Source organism: Trachemys scripta, chromosome 6 (genome assembly GCF_013100865.1).
Source record: "Trachemys scripta elegans isolate TJP31775 chromosome 6, CAS_Tse_1.0, whole genome shotgun sequence".
Classification (NCBI taxonomy): Eukaryota; Metazoa; Chordata; order Testudines; family Emydidae; genus Trachemys; species Trachemys scripta.
Genome location: NC_048303.1, coordinates 129,286,078 through 129,301,421, shown reverse-complemented (window position 1 = coordinate 129,301,421; position 15,344 = coordinate 129,286,078). Strand labels below are relative to the sequence as shown.

The 15,344-nt window shown below is 40.5% G+C and overlaps 1 protein-coding gene across 2 annotated transcripts in view; it reads left to right on the top strand.

Annotated features, from left to right (window-relative positions):
* Nucleotides 1-14,638, top strand: part of LOC117879017 (nuclear cap-binding protein subunit 1) — a gene marked incomplete at its 3' end in the record, with an annotated part of 45,771 nt that extends 31,133 nt beyond the window's left edge. For both annotated transcript variants that reach the window (XM_034773856.1, XM_034773857.1), the window contains 9 exon segments: nt 1,493-1,557; nt 3,040-3,102; nt 3,612-3,686; nt 5,662-5,765; nt 7,134-7,256; nt 9,098-9,200; nt 11,987-12,080; nt 13,205-13,308; nt 14,524-14,638. In XM_034773856.1, coding sequence (XP_034629747.1) covers nt 1,493-1,557; nt 3,040-3,102; nt 3,612-3,686; nt 5,662-5,765; nt 7,134-7,256; nt 9,098-9,200; nt 11,987-12,080; nt 13,205-13,308; nt 14,524-14,638 — 846 coding nt within the window.
* Between the last annotated feature and the right edge of the window lie 706 nt (nt 14,639-15,344).

The window sequence follows — 15,344 nt, the reverse complement described above, 5'->3', positions numbered from 1 at the left end:
ATTCAATTGAATAAAACAAGCAAATATTTTGACCATCAGTACTGCATATGTGAAAGAACAGTGCAGACAAATAGCCGTTGTTGTTCTGTTATCCTAGTCTCTAGTGTCAAAGTGATGGGAAAAATCTCCAGTGTTTTAAGCACTAATTTTAAAAATAAATCCCAAATGCTAGACTAGCAATAACTGTAATTATGCTGTATCATTGAATCTTAATGCAGGAAACAGATTGTCAGTAAACCTGGCGTATGCACGTTGGTTTCTCAGTTACAATGTTTCTGCATATTAACTCTTTGTTAATATCAGGTTCTAAAATTAGATTGCAAATAGCAGCAGCATTTGTGTAAGTTGTACCACTAGGAATTTTGCTTGTAAGTGAATAGAGGTTCTAAGGCTTGTTAATGTTGAGATCATTTCATGATCAACAGCAAAATATGTAGTTTTATAAATAAACTTAAAGTAAATTGTTAGACTATATTCTCCTTACTTACCTGCAAAGATTCAGGTAGAGATCTTTGTCCTGCAAGAGACAAGGACATCACTTAAACAGTGCAGGTAGTTTAAAGACTTATGGGTTAAGACTTCTGAAATATCAAGTTTCGGATCCTATCAAAGTTTGTGTTTTACAGCTCAGATAAAGTCCCTGAAATTTAGAGTTAAGTCTTTGGCACACTTGTTATATATCAGTGGTGTCATAATCTGAAATGAACCAGCTTTAAAGGCTCACTCTGGCTTCTAGAAGATCAGTGTTATAAAAAATGTAAAATTGACTGTGGATGACTTGGGTGAACATTTTCAGTCTGTTTCTAACTCAACTCAGATTAATAGATTTAGCATATACATCTATGCAACTAGTTTCACTGAAATAGCTGCTGCAGTTTTCTTGCCGCATCGTAGTGGGGATGTCTTCTCCTTGCCATCTTACATTGTCCCATAGCTTTAAAAATATTAGCAATTAAGAATCATGGAGGACTGTCATCCACTTTGAGCTGCCTTCGGTTTAAATTCTACCCCCAAAATCTCTGCTAACCGTAGTGGTGAAAACAATGTGGCAAAACAAGTGTAATATTCAGAGAAATGAAGATTAAAATGAGTGAAGGTGGCTTGTTCTTGTTGTTTCTTACTGAGTTCGTTAGTGTGTTAGACTGCATCCTCTCCAAATAGCTCTGTCTCTTCAGAAGCCAGAGTGCTGCGGTCACTGAGGTGCTGGGTCTCCATAATGAGTTGGATGGCAGCAAGTATCACTAGATGTGCAGCTTCCATTGTCTTATAAAATACTCTCTTTATGAGCAGAGACAAGAGTCCACCTAGTGGGCAAACTGCAGTTGCCCTGTTTTCCATGAAATTACCAGGACTTACCCTGGCGTGGGATAGTTGAAAAATGAGATGTTACTGGGGGGGAACATCCTTCTGCAAACTCTCCGTAGAAAGTGGAAAGAGTTAATATAAGCTCTGATTTATCAGACTCCTCTTTGCCTTAATTAGACACTTGTAGCTTGCACAAGCCACAGAAATGCTGTACATGCGTTTGGATACAATGAACACTACGTGTATAGACCGGTAAGTGCTTGTGCATTTCAGGAACACCAGAATGTTTTCCTCATTGTACACTGATGGATTGAAAATGGGTCACATGAAGTTCTTCTTACTATCTATTGGCTCCATAAAAACCCACTGTAAATCCTAAGTAGAGTGTTAACGTTTGAGCTCTAGTCTTGAGCCTTCTAAACTGAAGGATGGGCGTCTACTTAGCACTTGCTCACCCTTCTCTGCTGTGTGCTGAGACCCTTCTCTCCCTGCTCTCAGAAGGACAGTTGCCTTATACTGCCAACCCACTGCCCTCCAGATCACTGCTCTGCCTACGAGCATGGTGCAGTTATGACCTCAGTCCACACTCTGCTCTGCTGACACATGCCACTTCCATCCTCTGGCCTGAGGGAGGGGTTGAGCGTTGGTTTACAGTGGGATAGCAGGCAAGGAGGTGACAGTTCATTGTTCTAAGGGGTAAGTGAAGCTTGTGCAACATGTAATAATTGCAGTTGCTATGGAGAAAATCATTAAGACAATCTACATATTTGCAGTCAGCTGTCTTTGCTTATGTTAATAAATAGATAGAATAGGACCAATGTGGTGAATCTGACAGAGCATGAGACTATCTCCATTCTGTCTCAAAGGCTAAAGTGACTCTCACCTGGAACCAAATAACAGTTTTGCAGAGTTGTCCCTTTTCATTCTTGTTTGATGCTTCATGGACTTCATGTGACATTTTTTTTAAATGTTGCAGGCTAGTAATTGCTCTAAAACCTTACATTGTGACCTGATTAATCAGTGGTTTCTAGTAGAGAGAGAAGCTGTACCTTACAAAGGACTGTGTAAAGACAGTTATCTGCCAAATAAGAGAAACTACTCTGCATGCCGGAATCATATCGTAGCTGATAAAATAGTGATGAGAATGAAAAAGAAAAATTTAATAACCCCCTTTTGAAATTGCCTGTTGCACTTTTCTATGAATATGACCAAAGACCTCTGTAGATAGACTTATACACTTGACAAACTTGGCTTAATTTGGAGTTCAATGCTTAGCAAATCTTGGTGGTGGGGGAGACTGTGTAAGGGATAAATTTCTAAAGTGTCGAGGGGGACTTAGGAACACAAGTCTCACTTATTTGCAGAGGAAATCCCAAGTCTCTTATGCACTGCTGAAAATATCCCACTTAACTTGGGCGCCTAAAGCAAAGAAGCTAAACGTTGTTGATTTTAGTTTAGCAGTGTGTTTCCTTTCTGTTCTAAACGGTGCTTTAACATCAACATACCATACATTAGTATGCCTTTTAACCTAAATTGGTGACTCCCTAATGATTTACTATGTGACTTTTTTCTGTTCATCATTTTTGGAACACATTTTTCTCGACTTGAAATGACTCTAAGCTTGCCTTTGAAAAGTATAATTGAAACTCTCATCTGATTTTTTGTTTGTTTTGTTTTTTTCTTCTGTGAGTTGTTGCATACTTAATAGAACTATAACATTTTCCTCTTTTAAAGGTTCATGAACTGGTTTTCCCACCATCTGAGTAACTTTCAGTTCCGTTGGAGCTGGGAAGATTGGTAAGTTTCTGTTGGGGTCCCCATTTGAGCCATTTGTATTGCGTACAACTTTCGAACGTATCCAGAACTTGCCAGTGGTGCTGCTAATAGTTGTCCCTAGCTATCTGTAGTTAACATCTCTCAAAAGCACTAATCACCATAGAATTATCACCACAGTGCCTTTACTTCATAACCATTTAAACTTAGACAGGATGCAAAATACTGTTCTTGTGTAACTAATATATCACAACCTGCTAAATAGTGTTAAGTTTTTACTGTAATTAGAAATCACTTATTTCAATATGTGTTTGTGAAGATGAGACTCCAAGTTGGCAGTTCATAGATTCTAATACCATTATGTGTTAGTACCCCATCTCAAAATTGCTGAGACCCGTAGAGAATGGGAAAGAGCATTGTAGATTAACTGTGCTTAACCTGTGAACATTTTGTACAGCACTGAGCCAACTAAGAGCAGATTAAGAAGCAAATACAATGCTTGTTAAATGCTATCAAATTTTGCACTTTGATAGGTCAGATTGTCTTACTCACGACCTTGACAAGCCCAAACCCAAGTTTGTAAGAGAAGTCTTGGAAAAATGCATGAGGTAAGTGAAGCTTTTGAACACACCACTTTAGGAGCTTGGAATTTACTATGACATTTGTCTGATAATTGTTTACTTTTAGTTCCTATTAACCAGATTCCTTTCAATTTTGTGCCTGTATATGTACTTATGAACTCTTTCCCATGCAGCACATTCTATTAATTCATGTTTTCAGTAGATGTGTCCATCGGTTCTGTTGTCTTGGCTGATAGGACTCTTGGAAATAATGGGACACTCCCACTCTCCTAATAGATTGGAGAAGTGATGCCTTTAAATAGGAGGTGAAATATCCGCACCTACATTTCACTTTTAGATGCAAGGCCAGAGGGTTAGACACTCCCTTTACTTGGACTTACGTGATGGATGTTGATTGTGGGGGGCGGCAGAGGAAGTAATGTTGCTGGAAAGTATTGGTCATTCATAAACTAAATGCAGGAAGGAATGTACTTTGGAGTTCTACCTTATTAATGGCTTGCAAGTAACACAGGGCCTAATTTTGATTGGTTATGAGGATCCAGGATTCTCATTGACTTAAAAAGAAGTTGTCGGTGCTCAGGATTGGTCCAGCAGCTGGTGATGGGGAGGGAATAAGGGAAAAACTTTTCAAAGTGCTTAAGTGACATGGGCTTGGTGTACAGTAGTTAGGTTGATGTAAGGCAGCTTATGTCAACCTAACTATGGTAGTGTCAACGCTACAGCCTTGCTCCCACCAATGTAAGTGCCCTATTACACCAATATCATACCCACAAGAGGCGTAGGGCTTATGTCAGTGTAGTTAGGGCAACCGTGTCCGTGTAAACACTGCATTACTTACATTTATAGTTGGCTAAAATTCTTGTCAATTTCATGGCTCTGTGTGGGATCCATAAAATTGACAAAGGTGGGTAGATTTCCCTGCTGTGAACTCGGTACCTGGCTCACAGCTTGATCTGTCACCCTGGAGTGAGGGGGGTCCAGCTAGAGTCCAGCTGGCCCCCGAGCTCCCAGCCACCTGCTCCAAGCAGGCTGGTGCCCAGGCTCCCCACTCCCCACCTGGAGCCCTGGTTTCCCCTGGCTCCCCGCTCTGAGCCCAGCTGCCATGCACTGAGCACCTGGGCTCCCAGCTCCCCATGGAGCTCCCAGAGCTGTCAAAGCCTGGCTGCTCTGAGCAAAGACAATAGCAATGTGAAATTGACAAGAATGTCAGTTTCTCTGCTGGTAGGCTCTGTGCTGGGAAATTGAGCCCTGTGGGGCTGTCAGTGCCCCCCAATGCCCCACTCCAGTTGGTGCAAGCACACCAGGTGAGGAAGCGCTCCACCTGCAGAAGGAGAGTAGTGTGGACACCAAGAGCTGGTGGCTCTGTGTCAGCCTAAACTAAGTCGACCTAATTTATAGTGTAGACAAGCCCTTAGAATCCCAATTGAAAACGGTTTTCACTTACTCCTTTTTGAGTCAGGAAGCCTAGAAGGAGTAAAAGCACTGATTGGCAAAAGAGAAATATTTTGTCTTTGGATCCCTTCCATCTCACCTCAAATGGTGGTAGGCTAATTCTTAAATGTTTATAAAGGTTGGATGGAACTGAGGGTTAAAATGGAGAAGTCAAGGTGACTTTGTTTCATTGATTTTTAAATTGTAGCACCAGTATCTTGCCTGTGATCCACATAGCATGTGCAATGTTTGAATAAAATGTGGCCCTGACTGACGGTTCCTCTTAACCTTTCCGTATGAGCAAAGTTAAGTATGTGAAGTTGAGAATATAACTTTTTTTCTGTAAGTTATTCAAATCCATTGGAAGGTCAGTGCATAAACTGGTTTCATTGACTCTTAATGTCTGGAAGGAACTATCCTCAATATTATGTAGTAATAATCAGACTTCTTGGTTTTTGTTCTGGCAAAATTAAAACATAATAAAATAAGAACATCTTTAAGGCAACACCATGGAGTATCCCTCAAAATATTCCACTGGTAATTCTATTACAACTGAAATTTTCTCTTGCAGGCTTTCATACCATCAGCGAATAATAGATATTGTTCCTGCTACATTCTCTGTCCTTAGTCCTGCAAACCCATCGTGTATTTATAAATATGGAGATGAAAGCAATAGTAAGTATAAAAGCTACTTCGAAGGCGTTTGCATTTTGAAGAAAAGGTTATCAAAATATTATCTGTTTTGAGATCTGATCAAGCAAAGAAACCTCTAGTTTGAGTCAAATTAGTTATCTTTATAGAAGAAAATTCACAGTGGAAATAAAAAGGCTGACTTTTGACCTGGAAACATTGCCTGAGTGGGACACAGTAATATAGTTTAGGTCTAAAACTTTGATTTGGGGCAGGTTGGGAGGGAATTCACTAAAAAGGGTTCCTAAAAACTTTAAAATGTCAATGTAAGCACCTTGGTTTGAAGTTAATTATCCTGCAGTGTTTGCAGCCTGAACACTGCAGCCTTGTGCTAGTTGCAAGAAAGTCTACAAGTTAATCTAGCTTCTGTTTTCAGTGTCTGAGCTGAGTGATGTGCAAAAGTTGAACAGCATAGTGAAGATAACTTACTATTCTTTGAGTGCCACATTTGTTTCAGAAACAAATGAAAGAGCTCTTGGTAAGCTCCAAAGAACTCTGTCTAATAAGTGAAGCAAGCAAACAGACAGGAGTAAGACCATAGTTAAGGTGAAAAGTGATATGGAGAGATTATTTGTGAAGAAAAAACGGATGAGTGCCATAAGTATAAGGAGTGTCACAATTGAAGGCACAAAGGTGAGCGGGAGAAGGAAAGGAAGAGACTCTTCAAAATAGGAAGAAATTGGAGCACAGATGTAGGCAAAGGAACGGTTATGTAAACCCTCTAAAGTTGAGGCCAAGGGGCGATTGAATTTGATGTAGCAGATAGAAAGGAAGGATTCTCAGGGGCTGCTGATGTGGACAGTGACGTGAGGAGCAGGGTGGTAGTAGCAAGATTTTGGGTAGATCCAAAAGGGGAGAGTTGAAAGGCAGAAAAGATTAGACATATCTAGGTGTGGATAACTTTTTGCTGCTGGAATAGAGGAAAAGGTGGACTTGTGAGGAAGAAAGGACTGTACTGGTTTTGCAAAGCTTTTATGTGGGGAGGTGCTGCCACAGCTCTTGATGTCCTCGCTGCCTGGAATTGTGGATGCGGTTTGAAGTGTCATTACATAATTTAACTATTCACTGAATATTAAAATAAGTTCACATCTTGAGAGAAATTAGAGATTTGTGAGTTGGCTGCATGTGGTCCAGACATTGCATGAGAGCCTGCAGCTTGCTGCAAAATCCCATTTCCAGCATGCCAAAATCTCAGTTCTATTAATACAAAGCAGTAATTGTTGGTTTTTTTTTTTTTTAATTGTTCAAGGAAAAGTGTATGCTTTTCTGAAAAATGCACAAGCTGACATAAAGGTAACCCATATTCATTGCAACTAATTTTGAAGATGATCAGACCTTTTGTCTTCTGTTTAGAGTCTCTTCCGGGATACACTGTTGCACTCTGTTTGACCATTGCCATTAAAAATAAGACCAGTAATGATGAAATCTTCGGCATCTTAAAAGATGTGCCCAATCCTAACCAGGATGATGATGACGGTAAGGATATCTGACATTGGGCATTAAAGGTCATTTCTTCTGTGTTCAAAACTACTTTCACCATCCTATCGAAGTAGGAGTTGTGCCTGGTACGTTGCCTAATGACTTGTACGCTTTCTCCATTTAGCATCACTTAACAGAAAACGGAACCAATATAAAACGTTGAGTGTATTTTTGTTTCTCTTGCCCCACAGACAGGACCCATTCTTATCAATGGGATAGTGGTAGGAAGGAGTAAACTAGTATGGGATGTACTATTGGGTGGCTGTTGCTGACAAGGATAGTATGAAAGAATGAAATACTTCACCATCAGGATGCAGATCTTGGCATTAGTAGAAAATGTAACATGGTTTGTGTCCTAAGTGTGAGAGAGATTGCCTCTTTATAGATTACCTTAGTTGAGAACAGCTAAGAGCTCAAGCTGCCATTCCCCTGGTCTAAACAAAATAGACATTCTTGTAAGGGGGCCTTGACTTGAGCTTGCTTCCCAGCCTCACCCATGCTCTAAACATCCAGCGTCTTTTTGGCCAGGGCTTATCTGTTCTCAGATGTCTTAGAAGAGAGTTTTGAGAAGTCACATCTAAAGTTAGTAGCTTAGGTGAAAAAGAACTTGAATAATTCAGTAATATGTGAGATTGTACAGGCACCTAGATTAATATATAAAATCAAAATACATGGAGATAATAAAGTGGTGTAGGAGTGTCCCAAGTCAGGGGAAAAATGGGTTAGAGCAGAGGTTCTCAAACTGTGGAGAGTTCCCTCTAAGGTGCGCGCTTGGGTGGCCACACACAAGAGAACGAAGGGCTGCCCACCTAGTTAGTGGAGCCCGTGCAGGCGTGGCTCCACTAATTAGGTGCCTGGACCCTGGAGAAGATGCACATGTAAGGCGAGGTGGTGGCCTTGGGGGGGGGAATAGGGGGTAGGTGGGAGGGGGCAGTGGGGTGAGGTGGGGCAAATAGGAGGTAGTTGGGGAGGCAGTGGGGTGAGAAGAGGGGATGGGGGGAATTTGGGATGTGTAGGGCTGCAGTGGTCAGAGAAAGAGGCGACTTGCTCCAGCTCCAGGGCTGCGGCTGCCGGGGAGAGAACCCCCTCCTTCCCAGCCCCAGCTCGGAGGCTGCCGTGGCGGGGAGAGAGGGAGAGACTACTGATATTAAAATATGAGTTGTGTGCTTTTATTTGTAGAACAGAAACACATTGTTTATTATTTAAGTTTTTTCATATAGCCCTCTTACCCAAAGCGCTTTACAATAGTTAGCTAACAGTACAAACAACATTTGGAAAGATCATTAAGTGGTCTGTCAAGACCCTCAGCAATTTTCAAATGATCCGTGGGGGGGGGAATTTTGAGAACCACTGGGTTATAGGAATCCTAAAGGGATTAAACTGCTGTTTATCCTCTGAAAAGAAAGATGTTGATAGGAGTGCTTTTGAAAGTCAGCAGTAGACTTTGCTAGGTTTGATAAAACTTTCAAATGGGTGTGGAGTCTTCCCTGCTGGTAAGAAACAAGAGTTTGAGGATCACCTCCTATAGAGGATAAGGGAATAATGTGGTGTAGTCCTAAATGTAGTCCAGTAGCTAGCTGCATGTCAGCGAGGTAAGACTATCTCTGCATGGCGGCACCTGGCAGCCTGAGGGAGTTGCTGATAAAACTGCAGCTTTTAGAAAGCATTGACTGATTCCCTGTTCAGGCTGCAAAGCTCAAGTGCTAAATCTTAAGTTTTGCAAAATAAAGAAACCATGAATTATCTTCAGTGCTTTGTTTGCAGGGTTAGATTTTGATAAAAACTTATAATATTGATTTTAATTTAACCCACTGTTTCAATTTGAAAACAACTTTCAGATGAAGGCTTCACCTTTAACCCCTTGAAAATAGAAGTTTTTGTACAGACTCTGCTCCATTTAGCTGCCAAGTCGTTCAGCCACTCATTTAGTGCTCTGGCAAAGTAAGTGATAAATGCATTATTTCTGGGTTTATGGAACGCATTTTGATTAGAACAGTGACTTGCTTGGTAGAGCTATTCTTCCACAAGCTTCAGTGTTTTGTATGTTGCACAGTGTAATGTGAAAGTAAAGGAGAGAAGAGCTGATAGCTTTTTTTTTTATTATTAAAGGGGTTGGTAGTGTGAATCTTACTATCCAAGCGGAGATCATAATGTGTATTTTACTCCATGTGGATAGGTCAAGATTCTGCATGTTCTGAGACATGCCTTAGCTTGTTGCTCACCTGGAAGAGTGCAGCAATAGGTAGCACACTTCCCAGTGCCCACAGTGAGCCCAGAGGTACACAGCAGCAAATTTGTGCATCCTTTTGCCCACGCCACACCTGCCTGGACCAGTGCACTTTAAGTGGGCATGGCATGGGTACATGTTTTAATGCCCACATGTGAACGCTGCTAGAGTCCTGGGGGACTCGTAAAAGAACTGGAGGGTCCTTTGGGTCCCATCAGAGTATGGCTAAGGAAGGAAGTAGGTCTGACAACATCATTTATATACTGGTATTAGACACTGCAAGCTCTTCCGGAGTTAAGATACAAGATGGGTTCAGTTGTGATAGTTGGAGTGGTATCGAAATGGAGGCTGTAACAGAAAGCTATCTGTCTGAAATATCATAGCTGACCTTCTACCAGCATGCTATAATCTTCTAGGAAAATTGGAGGTAAGCTCTCCCAAGCATGGGAGCAGTGCCCGCTCAGAAAGGGGTTATGTGATGTATCAAACATTGTCCTAGTCATTTTTCCCTCTCATAACTGATGTAGCATGGTCTAAAAATTCCATATTTTTCTTTTGGCAGTTGTACTGAGTGACGCTTGGTATCTCTCACTAATTTAGGCTTTCTTGGTGAAACTTAGACTAGTTCTGCATATGGGATTATATCCTGCAAGGGCATGTCCACACTGGGGCACTCGGATACGTTAAGGCAAATCAACTAAAGGTATAAAGTCAATGTTCATATGTTAAATCCATGCGTGGCTGCTCTCATTCAGGAGAAAAGTGGCAATGCTTCGCTGTACACTGAATTCCATTAAGGGCTTGTCTACATGAACAATTAGACTGCGTCAAGCCGGGTCTGAATTACTCCACACTAGCCTGTTGTGGTCGAACTGTGGGCACCCTGAGGACTCACTGTAACAGTTTTAGAATGCTTTAACATGTGTCATCAGGGCATCACAGCAGGCTAGTATGGAGAAGATTCACACCCTGGCTTGCCACAGCCTAATTGTTCTGCTTTACTCCGAATTGAGATCATCCACATGGGGGACTTAACCCTCATCGGTTTCAAACTAATAGTTCATATGCCTTAACTTTCTGAAGTGTTCCTGTGTAGACATGGCCTAATAGAGAATTGCCATGAATGGGTCACAGTGGCAGGTTTCAGAGTGGTAGCTGTGGTAGCCTGTATCAGCAAAAACAACGAGGAGTCCTTGTGGCACCTTAGAGACTAACAAATTTATTTGGGCATAAGCTTTCGTGGGTTAGAACCCACTTCATCAGATGCATGAAGTGAAAAATACAGGAGCAGGTATAAATACACAAAAGGATGGGGGTTGCTTTACCAAGTGTGAGGTGAGTCTAACGAGATAAATCAATCAACAGCAGGGTACCAAGGGAGGAAAAATCTCCTTTGAAGTGGTAAGAGTGGCCCATTACAGACAGTTGACAAGAAGGTGTGAGTAATAGAAGGGAGAAATTAGTAATGGGGAAATCAGGTTTAGGTTTTGTAATGACCCAACCACTCCCAGTCTTTATTCAGGCCTAATCCAGTTTGCAAATTAATTCCAGTTCTGCAGTTTCACATTGGAGTCTGTTTTTAAAGGTTTTTTTTTTTGTTGAAGAATTGCCACTTTTAGGTCTATTATTGAGTGACCAAAGAGGTTGAAGTGTTCTCCTATTGGTTTTTGAATGTTATGATTCCTGATGTCAGATTTGTGTCCATTTATTCTTTTGCGTAGAGACTGTCCGATTTGGCCAGTGTCCATGGCAGAGGGGCATTGCTGGCACATGATGGCATATATCACATTGGTAGATGTGCAGGTGACCGAGCCCCAGATGGTGTGGCTAATGTGGTTAGGTCCTATGATGGTGTCCCTTGAATAGATATGTGAACAGAGTTGGCACTGGAGTTTTGTAGCAGGGTTTGGTTCCTAGATTGGTGTTTTTGTTGTGTGATGTGTAGTTGCTGGTGAGTATTTGTTTCAGGTTGGGGGGCTGTCTGTAGGCAAGGACTGGTCTGTCTCCCAAGGTCTGTGAGAGTGAGGGATCGTCCTTCAGGATAGGTTGTAGATCCTTGATGATGCACTGGAGAGGTTTTAGCTGGGGGCTGTAGGTGACAGCTAGTGGTGTCTGTTACTTTCTTTGTTGGGCCTGTCCTGTAGTAGGTGACTTCTTGGTACTCTTGAGTATGTCTACACAACCTGTAGCAGTGAGGCTCCTAGCCCAGGTCCATGGACTCGGGCTTGCAGGGTTCATATTACTGTGGTAAAAATAGCTGCATAGACAGTGCTTTGAAGTTGCAGCTTGGCCTCTGAACCTGCCCTCCTCCCTAGTTCTAGCCTGAGCCGCAATGTCTACACGGCTATTTTTAGTGCTGTAGTACAAGCCCAGGTCTGTTGACTTGGACTGGGAGGCTCACTATCATAGGCTGCATAGGCATACTCTCTACCAAACTTTTACTGGACCGCTTCAACTACTTGCTGTGCATCCACTGATCGCTTTTCTTTATTACAATAAGGTTTCATGAAGTCTTCAAAACCCTCGCTGAAAGTGATGAGGGGAAGCTCCATGTGCTGAGGGTTGTGTATGAGGTCTGGAAGAACCATCCACAGGTAAGAGGGGTGATTTCAGATGTTTATTGAAGCTTACGTCCTCACGATAATGGGAAACAACAAAATGAACACTGAAAAGCCTAGAAACTGAATTGTTTGCAAAGACAAAGTTGCAATTTATTCTCACTTAAAAAAAAAAAAAGAGAGAGAGTCCTGGCCACTGTTTACTTAAATTGTGTATTAGAAAGAATTCAAAATGTATTTACTGGTGATACTGACAGCATCTTAGATTAGATATCAAATTTTTATCTGTTTCTCACTATGCTACCTCCTTTCAGCATTTATTTCAATTGATGGCAATTTGACGTTTGGGTTGCTAACCCTGCAAGAGAATGTCTCTTATTAAAACAGCCATTTCCATTGGGGGGGTTAATATTATGGAATCATTTCTCTTGGTCTTAAGTTTTGTAAGTTTGTTTTACAAAATCTAAACTTGGGCAAATGCTTCAAAGTGAGAAATAGACGTCTATCACTTAGAACTTGCTCTGAATGCAGATATTATTTGAAATAAAAAATAAAAAGTGGTTACGATAAACTTGGGCTCAAGGCAAGGGGCTTGTAGAATTGACTAGATCAACTGATCTGGCAGACTGGTTTTGTGATGTGGCTGTTACTTAATTGAGGTAAATATAACCTTAATTCTTTGGCTGTGTGATTCAGCAGTAGTTAGTGTTCACTTCACTTCAAAATAGTGCACCAATTGAACTAAATGTAGATACAGATTTAGTTAAATTGTTGCAGGTCTTCTAGTGTGAACACTGTGTGTGGACAATCTTAAAACTAGTTCAGTGTGACAGTCACACCAGCTTACCCATATCTGGTTAAAATTGCACCTTTAGTTAAACTCATCTACACACACTGTTGCAGCAGGCTTCTAGAGAAGCAGCTGCCTTTTCAGAGGGCTTCATGCTGCACTAGGTAATGCCAGCTGTTGAGAGCAGAGGAGTCACTGGAGAAGCTATTTTAGGATAGCACCTAATCCTGGGGTATTTTTACCTGTTGCATCCTGTGTTTCATACCAGCAATGAACAGGTAGGATTGACTATCTCTTATTACCATAGGTATCGTGATGCTATAATATAGTAAACAGATTTTTTTTTTTCTGTTTTTTCCCCACAATGCAGATGATTGCTGTGCTTGTGGATAAGATGATTCGGACGCAGATAGTTGATTGTGCTGCCGTAGCAAACTGGATCTTCTCTCCAGAACTTGCTCATGATTTTACTAGGTAACAAAATCAATTCTCTGTTGAAACTAACATTCAGTTGGGTTAGACATATTTTCACTTTGTGGATAATGTACACTGAATACTAGTTTTTTACTTGGCTTTATTATGGTAAGCAAACAATTTAAAAAAAAAATAAAAATTACCTTTGCACTTCATACACAACCTACGTGTCAACCCCTCCAAAAGGATATTTGTCATTCAACAGTCTCCATTTAGAGTTGAGGTGCAGGTTTATAATGAACCCAAGAATCCATCTCGTCTAGTTTTCTGAGCAATGGCTTATAACTTCAGCGTGCCTCTGAGGAAGGTACACCTCTACAGTCACCATGCAAACTGCTCATTGGCACAGGGACTGTCTTGTTCTGCACTAGTTTAGCACCTTAGCACAATGGGGACATGGTATATGGCTGAGGTTCCTAGGTGCTGCTGCAATACAAATAATAATAATTAATTGGGAGTGGGGAGGATGGCCCAGACACAGACTGTGGTTCATGTAACTATCTTCTATAATTGCAAGTACTATTGTTGCTAGTACCTTTTGTGAATTATACTGATCACTCACAATTCTGTAAGTTAATAGTACATTGTATTCAGATAATTACTTTTTTAAAAGTCAATTTATTTGTTCATATAGTTATAGTTACAGTGAGTATCCAAACCATTAAAGAATCTCTTAAAGTAAACAAGGCTTGAGAGAAAAGGATACCACATGGCAGTATCCTAAGGAGACTCTAGCATCTTGACATTTAACTCCCTTGACGTAAAACATTCTAACAAAACAGATCCATGATGTGCCTCATGCATTCCTGAATGAATTCAAAATAAAACACCACTAATATTTCAAGGTAAAATAGAGGAAAGATCCCACTGTTAGTAATAGGAAGCCACACCTGTTTAAGTGTACTCCCCTACTACTACTATTTGTACTTCATGTGCATAAGTTGCATAAATTGCAAAGGAATTCAGGTTATTGTTGAAACTTTGGAAAATTCTTCCTGGACATGTATTTCTATAATAAAGTATGTACACTTAATACATTCTGGTAACACTTGAAACCTGTATTGTTGCTGTTAGTCTGAGTAAGAAGGTTGAGGCTAAAATACAGCTAAAATTTTAGATGTGTGATTTTTTTTTTTTCTCTCTGCTCTTTATCAGTTTACTGTGTTTTGTATTTTGTTATCGGCTACAGTAAGGTTATAATTGGTTCTCTGCTAGGTTCTATATCTGGGAGATCTTACACTCCACGATTCGTAAGATGAACAAGCACGTAGTGAAGATCCAAAAGGAGCTAGAGGAGACTAAAGCAAGATTAGCCAGGCAACACAAACGAGTATGTATCTTGTTTTGTATCTTGTAAATAGATTAGCTTGAAGTAAAGCCATGTACTTTTCACATTTCATTTCAGACTAAATCCTACTTTTTCTGTGGCAAGATGCATGTCGGCTGATGAGAGACTTGCTCTGTGAGAGACAAAATAAATATTCTATTAATGTTTCTACAACATCAGTAACACTTAAATATTGACTTGGATTCCACAGGGATTGTGATCCTAACATGATCTTCAGATACAGCTGTAAAGGCTGTTACAGCCAAGAAGTTAAAGTAAATGGAGCTCCGTTTACATTCCTTTACTACTTTTTTGGTCTTTCTCATAAGTTAACTACAAAAGAACACTAATTTTTTGTTGCCAATAATAGATGCTTCAGTGACAGCTACCTCTCACCTAACTCAATCTCGTTTTCTGTTACTTTCTTGTGTAGCAATGGAAATTGTATTTTCAGTATTTCAGCTTTACTGTAGTTGCAGATCTCCAGTCAACAGGTTAATCCATTAATATTTGGAGGATTTTCTTGCCATGCTGTATTAGGAGGAGAACATCACCAGGCAGACATTTAAATTGTTTTATTTAACTAAAACAACATTATGCATTCTGAATTTCTTTCTTCAACAGCAAACATACAATATTTTAACAAAAAAAAGCATATGTCCTTCGCTTCTCACATTTATCTCCAGACTTCTTCTCCCTGTCCAGATCT